Source organism: Oncorhynchus nerka, linkage group LG1 (assembly GCF_034236695.1).
Source record: "Oncorhynchus nerka isolate Pitt River linkage group LG1, Oner_Uvic_2.0, whole genome shotgun sequence".
Lineage (NCBI taxonomy): Eukaryota > Metazoa > Chordata > Actinopteri > Salmoniformes > Salmonidae > Oncorhynchus > Oncorhynchus nerka.
In genome coordinates, this window is record NC_088396.1 from 29,047,308 (window position 1) to 29,067,784 (window position 20,477).

General features: G+C 45.5%; 1 protein-coding gene across 2 annotated transcripts; it reads left to right on the plus strand.

Annotated features, from left to right (window-relative positions):
• Positions 1-94: 94 nt before the first annotated feature.
• LOC115105328 (zinc finger protein 654-like) lies at positions 95-15,460 on the plus strand. Of its 2 annotated transcripts, XM_029627684.2 has the most exons (13): positions 95-241; positions 1,116-1,261; positions 1,413-1,494; positions 1,588-1,723; positions 1,829-2,031; positions 2,151-2,287; positions 7,038-7,179; positions 7,282-7,563; positions 7,818-9,044; positions 9,154-9,923; positions 10,482-10,889; positions 13,231-14,183; positions 14,635-15,460. In XM_029627684.2, exons 1-13 carry the CDS (start codon positions 119-121, stop codon positions 14,637-14,639), a joined length of 4,614 nt encoding a protein of 1,537 aa, XP_029483544.1. In that variant the 5' UTR covers positions 95-118; the 3' UTR covers positions 14,640-15,460. The 2 variants fall into 2 exon arrangements, with proteins under 2 accessions (XP_029483544.1, XP_064873987.1); XM_065017915.1 differs by lacking the exon at positions 14,635-15,460 and having other exon boundaries at positions 13,231-14,191.
• Positions 15,461-20,477: the final 5,017 nt, after the last annotated feature.

Below are 20,477 nucleotides of genomic sequence, written 5' to 3' on the forward strand. Positions count from 1 at the left end.
GATCTTAATACAACGTGATGTAGCTTTAATCCAATCAAAATCCAGGATATGAGTTGTTGTAGTAAATCAATGTACCCGCTAGTTGGCTCTTTGATAGGCGCAAGGTGAACAAGCCAGTATGGCGGAGGAGGAAAGTGATTTGGAAACAGACAGACTAGAATTGAAACTGGAGACTTTGTACATATACTCTAACGACAACTGTTCAGTACAAAGCAAAGAATATTGCTCTGAGTTTTGTAAGGTAAGCTAAACCAAGGCAATTTCTGGTTTTATCTGGGAGAGAGGCAAGGAGTAGTGTGCTTCCGCCAAGCTAACGTTAGCTAGCTAGTTAGCCAGTTGCTCATCAGTACAAAGCAAGGTACAGTAGCCCAGCTAACTAACGTCAGTAGCTAAAGTAATTATGTAACTTAATAGCTAAAAGATACATATACTAGCTAGCATTAATAACAAATTCAGTCAACCCACGCCGGCCTATAGTTACTATTTTATTTAGCTAACTTAACTAGCTAACTTTAGCTTGCTAACGTTCCTATTTCAATGTGAAGTTGCAAGCTACTATAGTTAACTAGAATTACTAGCTAGCATGCAAATGCAAAACTGTTTGCCTATTAGTGTGAAGTAACCTTAGTCCACCGATTGTGTCTACTAGATAACTGGAATAAATTATAACTAAGGCTCTAAACGTTTTCCTCTCTAGTATGCTAAACCAGTGTTTACATTTAGCCAGTTGGCTAATGATAGGCTAGCTAGTGAAGCTGTCGCACTGAATATAATAACCTATACTTGTTTGCAAAGAGAGCTAACTAGTTAGCAAGTTGTGTTTGGCACTCAAGAGGGCCGGTTGAAATCTGCAACTATCTAACTAGCGACAAGCAATGAACCCCAATTCCAGCTAGCTACCATATAACGTTCCACGACACTTCACCGAAGCGTTCCTGTGACATTTGGCTTCAAATTCAGATAGCTAGCCAGCAGCCACACAGGTCTGCGCCGATCTCTACAATGCCGCACCTGGAAAAAGGTTGATCATATCAGTATTCAGGAACCACATCAAAAATAATCTGGACAGGAATTTGTACCTGAATCACACCCCCTGTATCTGTCTCCCTGTCTAGCTGGTGGAGGAGCATACAGAGAGATGGCAGGTGCCGCTGCCCCAGCTGAAGGTGCTGAGGACAGCTCTTACCTGCTTTACCAGAGCCACTGCTGCCTACCCCGATGACTGTCAGCATGTCAGTTATGCTCTCAGCAGTCTGGCCTTGTAAGCACTTATTTATATGGTTCTTACACTTTCATGCAGACTCAAACTGTGCTGTGTTGACTTGGATATTTATTTTCTACATTGTACAATCCTTCATGACTCGTCTCTAAAATCGAGCTGAACTGGCCCAATGCATATGTCACGTTTTCAGGAGCTTCTTTGAGCTGATGCTGTTCTTCGGTAAAGAGGAGTGCCAGGAGGCCCCCTTGAAGGACATACTAGCCTCTTTTCAGGTGAGGCCAACTGTGATGTAGCATATTTGTTCATACAGAGTGAAACCATGCTGATCATGTGGTGTAACATGAGACCCATCTCCTCCTCTGTAGGCCTGCCACCGCCGCCTGCTGAGACACAGGAACGTCTACCTGCTACAGGTGAGGCAGGTGATCAAAGATGGCGGCCCCTGGGAGAGACCCACTCTGCAGGCCATCCTGAAAGACACAGTCCTCACACAGACAGAAGGTACCTTCACTACTTTTTTTTAGCTTGTGAGTTCTCTATGCATTTCTTATTCTCTCTCATCTCCTCACTCTCTGCTCTCACTTTCCCTCGCTCTCCCCGGTACAGTGGAGAAGTATCTGAGCTCGGAGAAGCCAGTGTTCTTTGAGCTGCGTGTGCGATACCTGCAGGCCTGTGAGCGTGTGCAGGAGGCCATGGCCCTGGCTAAGAGTTGTCTGGAGCACCCAGAGGTGGGGAGGCACCTGTTCTTCCACCAGGCCTACCTCACCTGCCTGTACAAGGCCTCGCTGCATGAACATCTGCTCAAGGAGGTACAGTCACTACCTAGAACTACCTTTCACTCGGAATCTTCAGACAGACTCTAATCAGAGTGGACTGAAAGACAATAAACATAATCGGAGGGGATTCATGGTTGTGTTTCCTCCCTCAGGTGGCTGAGATAGATGGCAGAGACGCAGTAGAGATAATCTGTAACGCAGAGAGCCAGGAGAAAGAAGAGCTGCTGCTGTCTCTTTGCAAAGCCTTCCTCAGTCAACAGCTCAACAACGGAGACATGTACTACATCTGGTCAGTAACACTGATATATATGTACTACATCTGGTCATTAACACTTTGATATATATATATATATGTACTACATCTGGTCATTAACACTATGTACTACATCTGGTCATTAACACTGTGAGATATATATATATATATACTGCTCAAAAAAATAAAGGGAACACTTAAACAACACAATGTAACTCCAAGTCAATCACACTTCTGTGAAATCAAACTGTCCACATAGGAAGCAACACTGATTGACAATACATTTCACATGCTGTTGTGCAAATGGAATAGACAACAGTGGAAATTATAGGCAATTAGCAAGACACCCCCAATAAAGGAGTGGCTCTGCAGGTGATAACCACAGACCACTTCTCAGTTCCTATGCTTCCTGGCTGATTTTTTTGGTCACTTTTGAATGCTGGCGGTGCTTTCACTCTAGTGGTAGCATGAGACGGAGTCTACAACCCACACAAGTGGCTCAGGTAGTGCAGCTCATCCAGGATGGAACATCAATGCGAGCTGTGGCAAGAAGGTCTGCTGTGTCTGTCAGCGTAGTGTCCAGAGCATGGAGGCGCTACCAGGAGACAGGCCAGTACATCAGGAGACGTGGAGGAGGCCGTAGGAGGGCAACAACCCAGCAGCAGGACCGCTACCTCTGCCTTTGTGCAAGGAGGAGCAGGAGGAGCACTGCCAGAGCCCTGCAAAATGACCTCCAGCAGGCCACAAATGTGCATGTGTCTGCTCAAACGGTCAGAAACAGACTCCGTGAGGGTGGTATGAGGGCCCGACGTCCACAGGTGGGGGTTGTGCTTACAGCCCAATACTGTGCAGGACGTTTGGCATTTGCCAGAGAACACCAAGATTGGCAAATTCGCCACTGGCGCCCTGTGCTCTTCACAGATGAAAGCAGGTTCACACTGAGCACATGTGACAGTCTGGAGATGCTGTGGAGAACGTTCTGCTGCCTGCAACATCCTCCAGCATGACTGGTTTGGCGGTGGGTCAGTCATGGTGTGGGGTGGCATTTCTTTGGGGGGCTGCACAGCCCTCCATGTGCTTGCCAGAGGTAGCCTGACTGCCATTAGGTACCGAGATGAGATCCTAAGACCCCTTGTGAGACCATATGCTGGTGCGGTTGGCCCTGGGTACCTCCTAATGCAAGACAATGCTAGACCTCATGTGGCTGGAGTGTGTCAGCAGTTCCTGCAAGAGGAAGGCATTGATGCTATGGACTGGCCCGCCCGTTCCCCAGACCTGAATCCAATTGAGCACATCTGGGACATCATGTCTCGCTCCATCCACCAACGCCACGTTGCACCACAGACTGTCCAGGAGTTGGCGGATGCTTTAGTCCAGGTCTGGGAGGAGATCCCTCAGGAGACCATCCGCCACCTCATCAGGCGCATGCCCAGGCGTTGTAGGGAGGTCATACAGGCATGTGGAGGCCACACACACTACTGAGACTCATTTTGACTTGTTTTAATGACATTACATCAAAGTTGGATCAGCCTGTAGTGTGGTTTTCCACTTTAATTTTTGAGTGTGACTCCAAATCCAGACCTCCATGGGTTGATAAATTTGATTTCCATTGATCATTTTTGTGTGATTTTGTTGTCAGCACATTCAACTATGTAAAGAAAAAAGTATTTAAAAATAATATTTCATTCATTCAGATCTAGGATGTGTTATTTTAGTGTTCCCTTTATGTACTACATCTGTTCGTTAACACTGTGATATAAATACTACATGAAAGACATCTGGTCATTAACACTGATACACAGTGGGGAAAACAAGTATTTGATACACTGCCGATTTTGCAGGTTTTCCTACTTGCAAAGCATGTAGAGGTCTGTATTTTTTATCATAGGTACACTACACCTGTGAGAGACGGAATCTAAAACAAAAATCCAGAAAATCACATTGTATGATTTTTAAGTAGTTATTTTGCATTTTAAATGTTATTGCATGACATAAGTATTTGAAACATCAAAAAAGCAGAACTTAATATTTGGTACAGAAAGAAACCTTTGTTTGCAATTACAGAGATCATACCTTTCCTGTAGTTCTTGACCAGGTTTGCACACACTGCAGCAGGGATTTTGGCCCACTCCTCCATACAGACCTTCTCCAGATCCTTCAGGTTTCGGGGCTGTCGCTGGGCAATGCGGACTTTCAGCTCCCTCCATAGATGTTCTATTGGGTTCAGGTCTGGAGACTGGCTAGGCCACTCCAGGACCTTGAGATGCTTCTTACGGAGCCACTCCTTAGTTGCCCTGGCTGTGTGTTTCGGGTCGTTGTCATGCTGGAAGACCCAGCCACGACCCATCTTCAATGCTCTTACTGAGGGAAGGAGGTTGTTGGCAAAGATATCGCGATACATGGCCCGATCCATCCTCCCCTCAATACGGTGCAGTCGTCCTGTCCTCCTTGCAGAAAAGCATCCCCAAAGAATGATGTTTCCACCTCCATGCTTCACGGTTGGGATGGTGTTCTTGTGGTTATACTCATCCGTCTTCTTCCTCCAAACACGGCGAGTGGAGTTAAGACCAAAAAGCTCTATTTTTGTCTCATCAGACCACATGACCTTCTCCCATTCCTCCTCTGGATCATCCAGATGGTCATTGGCAAACTTCAGATGGGCCTGGACATGCGCTGGCTTGAGCAGGGGGACCTTGCGTGTGCTGCAGGATTTTAATCCATGACGGCGTGTGTTACTAATGGTTTTCTTTGAGACTGTGGTCCCAGCGCTCTTCAGGTCATTGACCAGGTCCTGCCGTATAGTTCTGGGCTGATCCCTCACCTTCCTCATGATCATTGATGCCCCACGAGGAGAGATCTTGCATGGAGCCCCAGACCGAGGGTGATTGACCGTCATCTTGAACTTCTTCCATTTTCTAATAATTGCGCCAACAGTTGTTGCCTTCTCACCAAGCTGCTTGCCTATTGTCCTGTAGCCCATCCCAGTCTTGTGCAGGTCTACAATTTTATCCCTGATGTCCTTACACAGCTCTCTGGTCTTGACCATTGTGGAGAGGTTGGAGTCTGTTTGAGTGTGTGGACAGGTGTCTTTTATACAGGTAACGAGTTCAAACAGGTGCAGTTAATACAAGTAATGAGTGGAGAACAGGAGGGATTCTTAAATAAAAACTAACAGGTCTGTGAGAGCCGGAATTCTTACTGGTTGGTAGGTGATCAAATACTTATGCCATGCAATAGAATGCAAATTAATTACTTAAAAATCATACAATGTGATTTTCTGGATTTTTGTTTTAGATTCTGTCTCTCACAGTTGAAGTGTACCTATGATACAAATTACAGACCTCTACATGCTTTGTAAGTAGGAAAACCTGCAGCTACATCTGGTCAGTAACACTGATATATACAGTGGGGCAAAAAAGTATTTAGTCAGCCACCAATTGTGCAAGTTCTCCCACTTAAAAAGATGAGAGGCCTGTAATTTTCATCATAGGTACACTTCAACTATGACAGACAAAATGAGAGACAAATAATCCAGAAAATCACATTGTATGATTTTTAATGAATTTATTTGCAAATTATGGTGGGAAAATAAGTATTTGGTCAATAACAAAAGTTTATCTCAATACTTTCTTATATACCCTTTGAGGCAATGACAGTCCTCCACGTTTTCTGTAAGTTTCACAAGGTTTTGAACACTGTTGCAGTATAAAAGACCCATTCCTCCATGCAGACCTCTAAGCAGTGATGTTTTGGGGCTGTTGCTGGGCAACACGGACTTTCAACTCCCTCCAAAGATTTTCTATGGGATTGAGATCTGAGACTGGCTAGGCCACTCCAGGACCTTGAAGCAGCTTGGTTTGAAGCCTCTCCATGTGCCCGGGCGGTGTGTTTGGGATCATTGTCAAGATGAAAGACCAGCTGTTTAATCTTCAATGCCAATCTGATGGTAGGCTTTGTTACTTTGGTCCCAGCTCTCTGCAGGTCATTCACCAGGTCCCCCGGGGTGCTTCTGGGATTTTTGCTCACCTTCTTGTGATCTGGGACCACGGGGTGAGATCAAAGCCTACCATCAGCAGATTGAGGGAGATTATCAGTGGTCTTGTATCTTCCATTTCCTAATAATTGCTCCCACAGTTGATTTCTTCAAACCAAGCTGCTTACCTGGATTGCAGATTCAGTCTTCCAAGTCCTGGTGGCAGGTCTACAATTTTGTTTCTGGTGTCCTTTGACAGCTCTTTGGTCTTGGCCATAGTGGAGTTTGGAGTGTGACTGTTTGAGGTTGTGGACAGGTGTCTTTTATACTGATAACAAGTTCAAACAGGTGCCATTAATACAGTTAACAGTGGAGGACAGAGCAGCCTCTTAAAGAAGAAGTTACAAGTCTGTGATTGAGAGAAATCTTGCTTGTTTTATTGACCAAATACTTATTTTCCACCATAATTTGCAAATAAATTCATTAAAAATCATACAATGTGATTTTCAGGATTTTTTTCCTTCTCATTTTGTCTGTCATAGTTGAAGTGTACCTATGATGAAAATTACAGGCCTCTCTCATCTTTTTAAGTGGGAGAACTTGCACAATTGGTGGCTGACTAAATACTTTTTTGCCCCACTGTATGTTACATCTGGTCATTAACACTGTGATATATAATACATGTACTACATCTGGTCATTAACACTGTGATATATATACTACATGTGCTAAATCTGGTCAGAGCTCACCACTTTAAACAGGGATCCATGATGACACAATATTGTAACATAATATAATGTTGCGTTGATACAGGGATCTGGTGTTCCTGTGGAGCAGACTGCACCTCAGGGCCCATCCCGCTAAGCAGGGCTTCCTGTCTGAGTGTCACCAGCTGATGCTCTCCGCCATCAACGCCAGAGCCATCTTCCCCTTCATCAAAGTCATCACAGCAGAGGTGGGTGTATAGCCAACCACCATCAAGTTTACCTTGATTTAGAAACTTTGTTCTGTCATTTACACAATTCAATGTAACACATTGTTCTCATTTCTTTGCCAGATGGGTAGTGAGGGAGTGCCGCTATGTGTGGAGCTGTGTACTGCAGCATTGCAGACAGACCTCCAGTCTGACCCTGTGACGCGCAGCCTGTTGTGTAAGACCATCGCCTTCCTGCTCCCCCGCGACCTGGAGGTGTGTCGCCTCTGTGCCCTGCTGGTGTTCTGTCTGGAGCGCAGTGTGGAGGCCTACAAGACCGTGTATCTGCTCTACACACACCCAGACGAGGAGCCACACCCCCTCCACACTCCTGTCAAAACCAACATACGCTTCTATATCTTACAGGTCAGAGAGCCACCGGGTAGCTCGGAAATATGATGCCAAAGAATTTTGCTCAATTGCTAACTACGGCATCTAGAAAATACAGTAGATTATTGAAACATATACTTTGTCATGAAAAATACTTTTCTCTCTTGTCGAAATGACATAACGATAGACTGTTGTCCTGTATTTTGACCTGGCTTTGAATTTCCTCATTGAGGATGCATCTATTAATAATGTTATGTCTGTAACTGAAACTGTGCCTATCCCTGGTCCAGGTGCTGAAGGAAGGGCTGTTCTTCGACCCAGAGTTCTGGAACCTCCTGACCCTGAGAACCCACTGTCTGGAGCTTATGACTGACAAAGCCATGAGGGAGGCTCTCAATGAGGTGAAGGAGGAAGAGGATTTGGAGCAGGTAGAGGAGGAGTGGATACCAAGTTACTGGATGGAGGAGGAGACCTGCAGGATACACACAGACACCTCCCACCTCCAACCACACACTAACACAGCACTGGAGAACTCTGAGACTGCAGGGCAGGAGCATGAGGAGGGAGAGTATGGGGATGCTCCTGAGTCACAGACAGAAGACTTCCTAGTGAGGAGGAAGAGAAGGTGTAGGTCTGATGTTGACTATGCTGATGACCCAGACATTAAGTACTCCCTCAGACACAATCCCAGTTCTGGAAGCTCCACCAAGCTACCGGCCAATCGGCAGAGGGAATACCTGGCCAGACACGTGAAGAACAAGATCCTGAAGAGACGCGGCAGGAAACCAAGATGGCTGCTCCTGGAGATGACCAGACAGACAGAGAATGTGTCCCCGGGGAGAAAAAGGGCGAGAGGGAAGGGAAGGGAGGGAATGAGAGAGAGGGGTGAGGGTAAAAGAGAGAAATGGGAAAGAGGAGAATGTAAGAGTGAGAGATGGGAGAGGGGAAAGGGGAGAAGAAAGCAAGGGGACGAGGGTAAAAAAGTGAGGAGGCAGGGAAGGGAAGGTAAGAGACCTTACCGCAGAACTATACGTGGCATGGAGCTGTCCTTCCCTGAAAATGAAGTGCCTGTGGACCAGGAGGTGGTACAGAAATGTATAGAACCCAGTATTAGTGTTGCACTGCAGCACAGTGACGCAGAGAACTATGTCAACATGGGACTGCCTAATGGCCTACATGGTGAGAGACCGTTTGAGTATGAACCAGAGACAGAAATAGAGCTTTCAGAAGTAGAGCCTTCAGACATAAATCCTTTAGACTTAAAACCTTCAGTAGTAGAGCTTTCTGTTGTAGAGCCTTCTGTTGCTGAGCCTTCAGAAGTGAAAGTTTTCGAAGGTCCCAGTGAGCAGACCGACCCAGAGCTGGACGGCCCAGCCTTGGACATGGAGGAGTGTCCACTAACACTGTTCCACATCTATGCCAAATCCTCTAAAGGGACAGATGCTAAGGAATTACAGCCTTTGACGGAAGGTAGTGATGTCACAGCGTTGGAGGCGGGACCAGACTCAAACACTCAGGTTAGTGTTATCTGAGGCAATGTTGTTTTGAGAAGTTAATAATTGATGATAATCTACTGCAACTGTCCTATGAATATCACCTGTTAACAGCTTGTTTCTCCAACTCCAGGGTGAAGACACAAAGCCAGGCAAGGCTCCTGTCCGCTCCAAACACCTGCGCTTCCACTGCAACCACTGCCAGAAGCTCTTCAAGGGAGGCAACGTGGTGAGACACACCCTGGCCCACCTGAAGCTGAGGAAGACTAGGCTCAGCTGTGTCTTCTGTGGCAAACACTTCCAACGGTACAACCGTGCCAAGGAACACGTTCTAGAGCACGTAGAGGAACTGAGAACCACCACGCTCAATAGTAAGATCAAACCTGCTGTCAATGGAGATGCAGAACTGTCGGAGAACGTTAATCAAGCTTTGGAGAACGAGACTAAACCCACTGAGAATGTGACAGAGCCCCCTGCTCCGACGGATCAGCCTCCCAAACCCAAACGTGTTAAAGCCAAGCCAGTGGTCAGCAAGCAGAGTAGAATCATTCAGAACCTGAGAAACCTGATCAGAAAGACCCAGAAGTGGAAAACGAACACGGACAACCAGGTGTCAGTGGAAGTGAAGGATGAACAGGTGACTGTGAAGGATAAGGTGGTGATTGTGAAAGAGGTGGTGCCTGGGGAGGAGACTGAGGGAGGAGAGAAGAATGAGTGTGAAGGAGGAGAGCAGGATGGGAAGCAGAAGCAGTACCACCTGTGTCCTGCGGAGGGCTGTGACAGCATCTTTATGAAGATAGGCCCATCGCTGCTGAGACACGCAGTCACCTACCACATGGAGGATGCAGCTGTCCTGGAGAAGACCTTCCAGTGGGGGAAGGGGAAGTGCCAGATCTGCCAGAGGTAAGAAGGGTCTTTCCCCACAGATTATTTTCCAGGTCAGGTGCGAAGGCACTCTGAACAACATGTAGGCCCCACCTAGACCAAAATTGTCAATTGGAACCAATAATAACTCTAAGGTGGGCTGCAACTGATCTCGGTGGGGGCGGGGGTTCTTACCATACAACTGATCTCGGTGGGGGCGGGGGTTCTTACCATACAACTGATCTCGGTGGGGGCGGGGGTTCTTACCATACAACTGATCTCGGTGGGGGTTCTTACCATACAACTGATCTCGGTGGGGGCGGGGGTTCTTACCATACAACTGATGGTGGGGGCGGGGGTTCTTACCATACAACTGATCTCGGTGGGGGGCGGGGTTCTTCCAACTGATCTCGGTGGGGGCGGGGGTTCTTTACAACTGATCTCGGCGGGGGTTCTTACCATACAACTGATCTCGGCGGGGGCACCTGATCTCGGTGGGGCGGGAGTTCTTACCATACAACTGATCTCGGTGGGGGCGGGGGTTCTTACCATACAATGGTGTCATTTTATGTCTCCATATTTTTTGTTGTGCCCCAGGCACCTGCTGGTGTTCGAGCACTACAGAGACCACATGAAGCTCCACGATGCTCCTCTGAAACAGGCGTGCCTCCACATGAGCTGTGGCCAGTGCTTCAAGACCTCCCAGGAGCTCAAAGACCACATGGACACCCACCGGCCACTCCGCGCCCCCTGTGGGTACTCCGGCTGTAGGGAAATCTTCTTTACCCTCCCCTCTCTCCACGGCCACGAGTGGAGACACTACACCCAGCCCCAGTCTAAAGATGAGCTGGAGCAGGGCGCTACCAAAGAGCTGAGCCCTGAGGGCGAGGCCTCCTGGAAACAGAGGGTGAAGAGCCATAATGTGACAGTGCACGGGTGGAGGGAAACGCCTATTCCCAAATCCAGGCGCTCTGATCCTCACATGAAGTGCATTTACTGTAACAGGTAAAAGAGTGAGACTCTCTACACTACTGTCAAATGATTTTTATCACAGCAACATTTCAACCATGAGGTCTTCATCATGCTAGGCCTGAGACACGACTTGCAGAAGCAAATGAGAACACCCCATTTTTACTGCTCTCCAGTATTAGGCTTCATCTGTGTCTGGGGAACTAGCCCATAGATGGTTTAGCCGGTAAATTAAATAACCCCCTATGGTCGATGGTCGGAAATCTAATTAGCATAATAACAAAATCCCCAGAAAAATCTGTCAGTTTAAGATAGAGATTTCTGCGTCTCAAGCCACCGCAACCTCCTATATAACACTTCTGTGGAGGAAGGTGATAGGGCTAGTGCTGTGTTTGTCAAACCATGAGACAACCCGAAAATAGGTCTTTTCACAAAATTGTCTGTAGCGTCTGAATGGTTTGGCCTACAAACTATAATGACCCCTCTATGATAAGACTCTCACTAAGGTGTTCTCCGTTTTGCTCTACGACCCCCACACGCGTCTTGGGGCTCGTCTGAAGTTGGTACAGCCATTCTGCCAACGTCTGTCTGTAGCGTCCGAACAGTTTGGGCTACACACTAATACGACCCCTCTGTGTAAAGGTGAGACTTTCACGAACACGTACAGTACCAGTCAAATGTTTGGACACACCAGTTTTTCTTTCTAAAGACATCGAAACTATGAAATAACACATGGAATCATGTAGTAACCAAAAAAAGTAGCCACCCTTTGCCTTGATGATAGCTTTGCACACGCTTGGCATTCTCTTAACCAGCTTCATGAGGTAGTCACCTGGAATGCATTTCAATTAACTTTATTAAAAGTTAATTTGTGGAATTTCTTTCCTCAATGTGTTTGAGCCAATCAGTTGTCTTGTGACAAGGAAGGGGTGGTATACAGAAGATAGTCCTATTTCGTAAAGGATCAAGTCCATATTATGGCAAGAACAGCTAAAATAAGCAAAGCGAAACGACAGTTCATCATTACTTTAGGATATGAATGTCAGTCAATCCAGAAAATGTCCAGAACTTTAAAAGTTTCAAGTGCAGTCGAAAAACCATCAAGCGCTATAATGAAACTGCCTCTCGTGAGGACCACCGCAGGAAAGGAAGACCCAGAGTTACCTCTGCTGCAGAGGATAAGTTCATTAGAGTTAACTGGCTGCACCTGAGATTGCAGTCCAAATAAATGCTTCGCAGAGATCAAGTAACAGATCTCAACATCAACTGTTTAGAGGCGACTGTGCGAATTAGGCCTTCATGGTCGGATTGCTGCAAAGAAACCCGCAACAATAAGAAGAGACTTGCTTGCGCCAAGAAACACGAGCAATGGACATTAGACCAGTGGAAATCTGTCCTTTGGTCTGGAGTCCAAATGAGAGATTTTTGGTTCCAACCTCCATGTCTTTAAGACACAGTGTAGGTGAACGGATGATCTCCAAATGTGTGGTTCCCACCGTGAAGCATGGAGGAGGTGGTGTGGGGGTATTTAACCAGGCAATTCCGTTAAGAACAAATTCTTATTTACAATGACTGCCAAACCCTAAACAGGACGATGCTGGGCCAATTGTGCGGCGCCGTATGGGACTCCCAATGACAGCCGGATGTGATGGAGCCCGGGATCGAACCAGGGTCTGTAGTGACACCTCTAGCACTGAGATGCAGTGCCTTAGACCGCTGCGCCACTCGGGAGCTTCAAGGAAAATGGAGTGCTGCATCAGATGACCTGGGCTCCTCAATCACCTGACCTCAACCCAATTGAGATGAGTTGGACCACAGAGTGAAGGAAAAGCAGCCAACATTCGTGGGAACTCCTTCAAGAATGTTGGCTAAGCATTCCTCGTGAAGCTGGTTGAGAGCATGCCAAGAGTGTGCAAAGGGTGGCTACTTTGAAGAATAAAAAATATTTGATTCCATATGTGTTATTTCATAGTTTTAATGTCTTCACTATTAATCTACAATGTAGAAAACAGTAAAAAAATAAAGAGAACCTTGAATGAGTAGGTGTGTCCAAACTTTTGACTGGTACTGTACATGTCGGTTGTTTTGATCTCGGACATCTGTTATTCAATGCGGTTGTATGGGATAATAGCAGTATAACCAAATAAACATTTGCATAAAATAATGAAAAAACATTGTTGTGGGGATACTTCAAGGAGTCTTACAATTCTAAATCAGATAGCAAAATTATCCTTGGTTCGACCTTCTTGAAACAATTCCATATAGCTAAGTAGTACCCACCCCACCCCCTGCTCAGTTTAGACCTAGCTTAGAGTCTTATCGGTTAAGGCCTGGTGAAAATGTTGTTGCTTATGTCCATATCTTTTTTTTCTTCCAGGTACCTGTGGAACTACCAGCACTTCCTAGACCACATGAAGATCCATGATGATCCTCTAAAACAAGTGTGTCTCCATCAGAACTGTGGCCGGCGCTTTTCCAGAACCCACCTGCTCTGGGAGCACATGGAGACCCACCGGCCTCTCCAGGCCCTCTGTGGGTACTCCGGCTGTAGGCTGATCTTCTCACGCCTCCCCTCTCTCCATGACCACGAGTGGAGGCACTACACTCAGGGCCAGCCTAAAGATGAGTCGACAGAGGAGCAGAGCGCTACCAAAGAGGGGCAGACTCTGGAATCAAACCTCAACAGTAAAAACAATGACAGCCCTGTGGTGACTCCAGGCACTGGTGCTGTCACCAGACCTCCCAGTTACTGCACACACAAACTAATCAACGGCCATGATGGAGAGGACAAGAAAGACCAAGCCCCTGAGACATATGTCCCTGCCACCACTACCACCTTCCCCACACAACCCCATCCCAGTCTCGTCCAAAACCTCACTGAGCCAACGACCATGAGGGATGTGGACAATATTGTCACTTTGGCTCAGATGATGCCTTGCGGAGAGGAACCAGTTATTGCGGAACATAAGACCTTCAAACCAGAGGATCCTTCCTACTTACCCCTGGCCAAAGCCCCCCTCATCCGCCCGCCCCCCTCTACATACCTGACCGAGGCAGCCCTCAGCATGCGCAAGCGCAGGAAACCCAACGAGGTTACTTCCTGTGGGGCTGGCAAGAAGAATAAGGCTACAGTAAAGAGGCGTGTGGTGGGGAAGAACAATGCGTTGCAGAAGGAGGTGGCGGCTGAGAAGGAGGTAGAGGATGATGGCCCCCCTCAAAGACAGCGCTGCTCCAAGTGTTTCTCCTCTTTCCCTAGTCCAGAGGAACTGAAGAGACACCTCTCCCAAAACACCTGCTCCTCCCTCTTCAACTTTGACTCTGATGATGACAGTAAGTAGCACACATCTTATTCACAGAATTTGTGGAGAAATTAAAATAAAAAAATGTGTTTTTTTTGTTGGTATGTTAAAGCTTTACTCAGAAATGAAGGGAATTAGGTGGAGGGAAATTAAAGAAATTAGGGGGGGAGACAGGCAAGTGGAGAAAGTGTGAAGGGTGGATGCAGGGATTGAACCCTGGTCTCCGGTGTGAGCTTGCACATGTGTTGCATGTGCCAGGGAGTGTTACCACTGCATCACGGTTTTGCACATGAAATCTAAATTCTTACAACAGAATATTGAAAGGGAGAGTTTTGAAACGGCATCAACTTGGTCAACAAACATTTCCGCTTATTTGTAGCAGCTGCTTATATAAATAGCATTTGCATAGTGATGCGACACATTTTGTTTGTAAAGCAACTATTTGTTTATGCAAATATTTATTTAAATATTTTCCTTTCCAGGTTAGTGGTAAAGAGGAATGGGAGTGAAATGATCTTCATGATGTTCAGAAAAATGTTTTGTTGGTGTTCGAGCACTACAGAGACCACACGACACTCCAGGACGCTCCTCTCAGAAAACAGGTGGAGACACTTGTCTATCTGTACTCTCTGAACTGGGCCTAACACAGGCACTGTTAGCACCCAGTCGGCTCTGAGAGCTGTAGGGCCAGTGTCATGGCACACTGTAATACTGGCAGCCGGTCAATAAAAATACAACACAACTCTGGAGTAAGTGTTATTACCACAATACACTGTACATAGGTCTAGACCGAACAGTATCTGGAGTAAGTGTTATTACCACAATACACTGTACATAGGTCTAGACCGAACAGTATTGCATTTCAGTCATTGACACCACTTTGTTTCAACAAGTCTTATTTGCTTTAAAATCATAGTATGAAGATTCACACTAGGTTACTAATAGTGTTTCAAAAGTACTTCTAATTATGTTCTGTTTGGCATACATTTTTGTTCAGTATTTTTAACAGACTTTTTCTAATGACAAAAGAGATGGTTTCACAATGTATTAGAAATTGGTAATCTATGCATTTGATGACAAATATTTTGTAAAAGAGCATCAAAATGAATTTGAGAATAAAAATCACTGAAGAACCCATAATGTGATAAACGATGTGCACTTAACTGCATTCGTCGTTTATTTATATGTACGAATGTTGATATATTTATTAGGTTTGTACTTAATGTAAATATCCTTCTCAATTCAACTCTATTTTTCTTAAAGAAAAATGTATGACTTGTTTTCAATAAACAATTTACAGTATGAACCAAAGAAGTGGTTAACTGCTGGTTATTTACTAACAAGTTAATACTATCTGGGTCAATAAGGGAGAGAATAACAACCAGTGAACTATAAGAAATTACTTATTTCAGATTACAAATTGCATAATTTATCTTAAAATGATTGTTTTAGTTTTTGGTCATAGTTCGATCCAGGCAAAAGCCATGACACTGTTGATCTCTACAGGTTTGCATCATATATTTTTTTCTGACAAGTGCAAAGACCGATGAGTTGAGTTTAGGGAAGTGGAATAGTGAGAGTAGACTGAGCTCTCCTTTTAGGGATTGCTCCAGAGGTCAAGCTCATTGCAGATACATGAAACACCACTAAAGCAGTGTCCATTACTGCTCCTGTAATCAAGGTCTTGTTAAGAAGCTCCAACATATATGGCAAGGCTAGAACAAAAGCTAGTAGTATGGAGTACTAGTAGCTGTGCCACAACAGGTCCTGTGGTAAGGAGTAGTTGGAATAGGAGAGCTAGCTATAGATGTGGCCCGGGTCTGAAATTCTCTCTCAGGGTTAGAAACAAATTGGTTAGAGAACAGGGTCCTATCATACCCTAACTACAGGCTTCATGATCAGAGCATACAGTAATCCATGCATCAAACAAACTTAACACATTCCAGTCATTGTAACATGTATTTAGTGAGTGAATGAGACACTAAAAGTAGGAACGCCTAGTAATAATTATAAACAGTATCTAGGGTTGGCTTTGACCAGTTGAGTTATTCCTCTCACTAAACTAAAGACTGTTTCACTAGAGGTACAGCAAGTCTCTCACAGACAGAAACCCAACAAACAAAGCCAAACATGGGAGATGGAGCAAATGTTTACGCTACATCAGCATTTGACATAAAAATAGTACACTACTCTCTACAGGTCTATGAATGGTACAGACAGTACATGTTAAAGTGATATCATGTTCTCCAGATTTTGCTCACACAGGAAGCCCTCCTCCCATTGCATCATTGTGCAGCTGACCAGAGATAAAAACAAGTGCATTGTGTGAAGCAAGGGAGACATACCACTCTGTTGTTGTACCGTGGGAGAGTTCTCCAAACAGATGGGCTTGGAGAGACAGTGCTGTTACACAGTACCGAGCTCTTTCTAGAGAGCAATGTACTGACAGTGATCTGGTACCTGGCTATACAGAAAGCAGCTACATCTGGTGTGCATAAAACTATTTGGGACAAAAGTTTTACTAAACATATTTTTTTATAGATATAGTCCATTTTTTTCTCTTGTTAGAAAAAGTACAATTGTGTCCAGGAAGTGTTCAATTGGATCATAGACACACATTGAATTATTCAAGCCTTCCTATCAGATACAGTATCAAGAAATATATTTATCATCAATACTAACATTTATTTATAATAAATGGGTGCATGCTAAAATGCAACATTAGCACTTTCAAATGGGTGACCCATTAAGATGAAGTAAAACCAGGATAAAGGTATGCAGTGCATTAGGATTCAGACTCACCTTTTCCCTATTTTGTTATGTTTCAGCCTTATTCTAAAATCTATTCAATAATAGGTCTGTAGGTAAGCAGCCGTCTCTCTGTGCTAGTGATGGCTGTTTAACATTCTGAAGGCCTTGAGATAGATGTTTTTCAATCTCTTTGTCTCAGCTTTGATGCACCTGTACTGACCTCACCTTCTGGATGGAAACAGGGTGAACAGGCTTTGGTGGTAATTGTCCTTGATGAACTTTTTTGCCTTCCTGTGACATCGGGTGTTGTAGGTGTCCTAGAGGGCAGGTAGTCTGCCCCTGGTGATGCATTGTGCAGACCGCACCAACCTCTGGAGAGCCCTGCGGTTGTGGGTGGTGCAGTTGCCGTACCAGTCGGTGATACAGCCCAACAGGATCCTCTCGATTGCGCATCTGGAAAAGTTTGTGAGGGTTTTCAGTGACAAGACACAATGTTTTAGCCTCCTGAGGTTGAAGAGGCTCTGTTGCGCCTTCTTCACCACACTGTGTGTGTGGACCATTTTAGTTTGTCGGTGATATGTACACTGAGGAACTTAAAACTTTCCACCTTCTCCACTGCTGTCCCGTCAATGTGGATAGGGGGTTGCTCCCTTTGCTGTTGCCTGAAGTCCACGATCATCTATTTTGTTTTGCTGACATTGAGTGAGAGGTAATTTTCCTGACACCACACTCGGAGGGCACTCACCTTCTCCCTGTAGGCTGTCTCGTCGTTGTTGGTAATCAGTCCTACCACTGTTGTATCATCTGCAAACTTGATGATTGAGTTGGAGGCGTGCATGGCCCTGCAGTCGTGGGTGAACAAGGATTACAGGAGGGGGCTGAGAACACACCCTTGTGGGGCTCCAGTGTTGAGGATCAGCGGAGTGGAGATGTTGTTTCCTACCTACACCACCTGGTCTGCCCATGCTCTGAGGACGCGGTTAGGGATGCTGTCTGGGCCGTCAGCCCTGCGAGGGTTAATACGTTTAAATGTTTTACTCACGTCGGCCATGAAGAAAGAGTGCCCACAGTCTTTGGTAGAAGTTCGCGTCGGTGGCACTGTATTGACCTCAAAGCAGGCAAAAAAGTTGTTTAATTTGTCTGAAAGCAAGACGTCGATGTCTGCGACGGGGCTATTTTTCTTTTTGTAATCCGTGATTGTCTGTAGACCCTGCCACATACGTCTCATGTTTGAGTCGTGGAATTGCGACTCCACTTTGTCTCTATACTGACACTTTGCTTGTTTGATTGCCTTACGGAGGGAATAACTACACTGTTTGTATTCAACCGTATTTTCAGTTGACTTGCCATGATTAAATGCGGTGCTTTCAGTTTGCGTGAATGCTGCCATCAATCCACGGTTTCTGGTTAGGGAAGATTTTAATGGTCACAGTGGGTACAACATCTCCTATACACTTCCTTATAAACTCACTCACCGAGTCAGCGTATACGTCAATGTTGTTATCTGGGGCTACCTGGAACATATCCCAGTCCATGTGATCGAGGCAATCATGAAGCATGGAATGCAATTGGTCAGACCAGCATTGGATAGACCTAAGCACGGGCGCTTCCTATTTAAGTTTCATGGTCACGGTCAGATTTGCCAAAAGGAAGGCGGGGGAGAGCCTTGTATTCATTGCGGAAATTAGAGTAGCAATGGTCAAGCATGTTACTCGCTCATGTACTGCAGTCGATATGCTGATAGAATTTAGGTAGCCTTGTTCTCAAATTAGCTTTGTTAAAATCCCCAGCTACAATAAATGCAGCCTCAGGATATGTGGTTTCCAGTTTGCTAAAGTCCAGTGAAGTTCCTTGATGGCCATCTTGGTATCCACTTGCAGGGGGATATACACGACTGTGACAATAACGGAGGAGAGTTCTCTTGGGAGATAATACGGTCGGCATTTGATTGTGAGGAATTCTAGGTCAGGTGAGCAAAAGGACTTGAATTCCTGTGTGTTGTTACAATTACACCATGAGTCGTCGGCGCGATGCACTGAAATTCCTGTTGGCTGTACTGACTCCGACAGCATGTCCCAAGCTAGCCATGTTTCAATAAAACAGAGTATGTTACAATCCCGGATATCTCTTTGGAAAGCAACTCTTGCCCTAATTTTGTCGACTTTGTTAACTAGGGACTGGACATTAGCGAGTAATATACTCGGAAGCTGTGGGTGGTGTGCATGCATCCGAAGCCTCACTAGAAGACCTCTCCGGCACCTTCTCCTCCGGTGGCGCTGACAGAGCTCCAGAGTTCCTCTGTGGAGATGGGAGAAACTTCCAGAAGGACAACCATATCTGCAGTACTCCACCAATCAAGCCTTTTAAGAAGAGGGGCCAGGCGGAAGCCACTCCTCAGTTAAAGGCACATGACAGCCCGCTTGGAGTATGCCAAAAGGCACCTAAAGGACTCTCAGACCATGAGAAACAAGATTCTCTGGTCTGATGAAACCAAGATTGAACTCTTTGGCCCGAATGCCAAGCATCACGTCTGGAGGAAACCTGGCATCCTCTTTACGGTGAAGCATGGTGGTGGCAGCATCATGCTGTGGGGATGTTTTTCAGTGGCAGGGACTGGGGGACTAGTCAGGATCAAGGCAACGCACAGAGAGATTCTTGATGAAAACCTGCGCCAGAGTGCTCAGGACCTCAGACTGGGGCGAAGGTTTACCTTCCAACAGGACAACAACCCACAAGCACACAGCCAAGACAACACAGGAGTGGCTTTGGGAAAAGTCTCTGAATGTCCTTGAGTGGCCCAGCCAGAGCCTGGACTTGAACCGATCGAACATCTCTGGTGTCATGACTTTCCTTCCTGGTTGAGGATCATAGAGAGTCCCCCCTCTCACCCACCAGAGAGGAAGAGGGGAAGTGGGCCAGTCTTATGACTTTAACAACCAGTCGTAAACTCTCTCTGGACCTGCAGTACTGAACAACGGAATCTGATGTGTGTAGAAGGATTTGGCATTGGAACATTAGTTTTCAAATACAAACGTCTGGAATGGTTGGTTGAGATCCAAACAATAAATCCTGTCAAAAGTTTGTTTTCTGATATCATTAAGGACGGTAAATAACTGTAACTCTGAAAATATACGCCCCAGTTATCACATTTACATTTAGATGTTGTAAAACTTATATGAATAAATTTGAAACTATTTGTGAGAAGATGAAATGTGATTTTAGCCTTCTAAATAAGATATTTGTTTTTCATTTATGTTTTTGCTTAGTCAGTGACCACGCGGGTATAGACATTTTGGCAACGTGATGGGAACCGCCCTCCAAGGCGAGTGCTTAAAAGGACTCGCCGAGGAATTACCATACCAGACCAGAAAGTGTAGAGCGGTGGCTACATGTTTTAAAATGGTTTAAAACTACAAGACTGGTATACTTGCAGCACGAGCTGAATACGCTGAATTGGTTTAAAACTAACAGACCATATAAATTAATTTTAGAATAAGGCTGTAACGTAACAAAATGTGGAAAAAGTCAAGGGGTCTGAATACTTTCAGAATGCACTGTAGGTTCACATAGTGTA

Bases quoted from the DNA above. Each gene is read 5' to 3' on its own strand.
- LOC115105328 (XM_065017915.1), top strand. From the start codon at position 119: ATGGCGGAGGAGGAAAGTGATTTGGAAACAGACAGACTAGAATTGAAA. The intron at 1,262-1,412 runs GTAAGCACTTAT...TCACGTTTTCAG, and splicing joins GCTCTCAGCAGTCTGGCCTT to GAGCTTCTTTGAGCTGATGC. The intron at 2,288-7,037 runs GTCAGTAACACT...GCGTTGATACAG, and splicing joins GGAGACATGTACTACATCTG to GGATCTGGTGTTCCTGTGGA.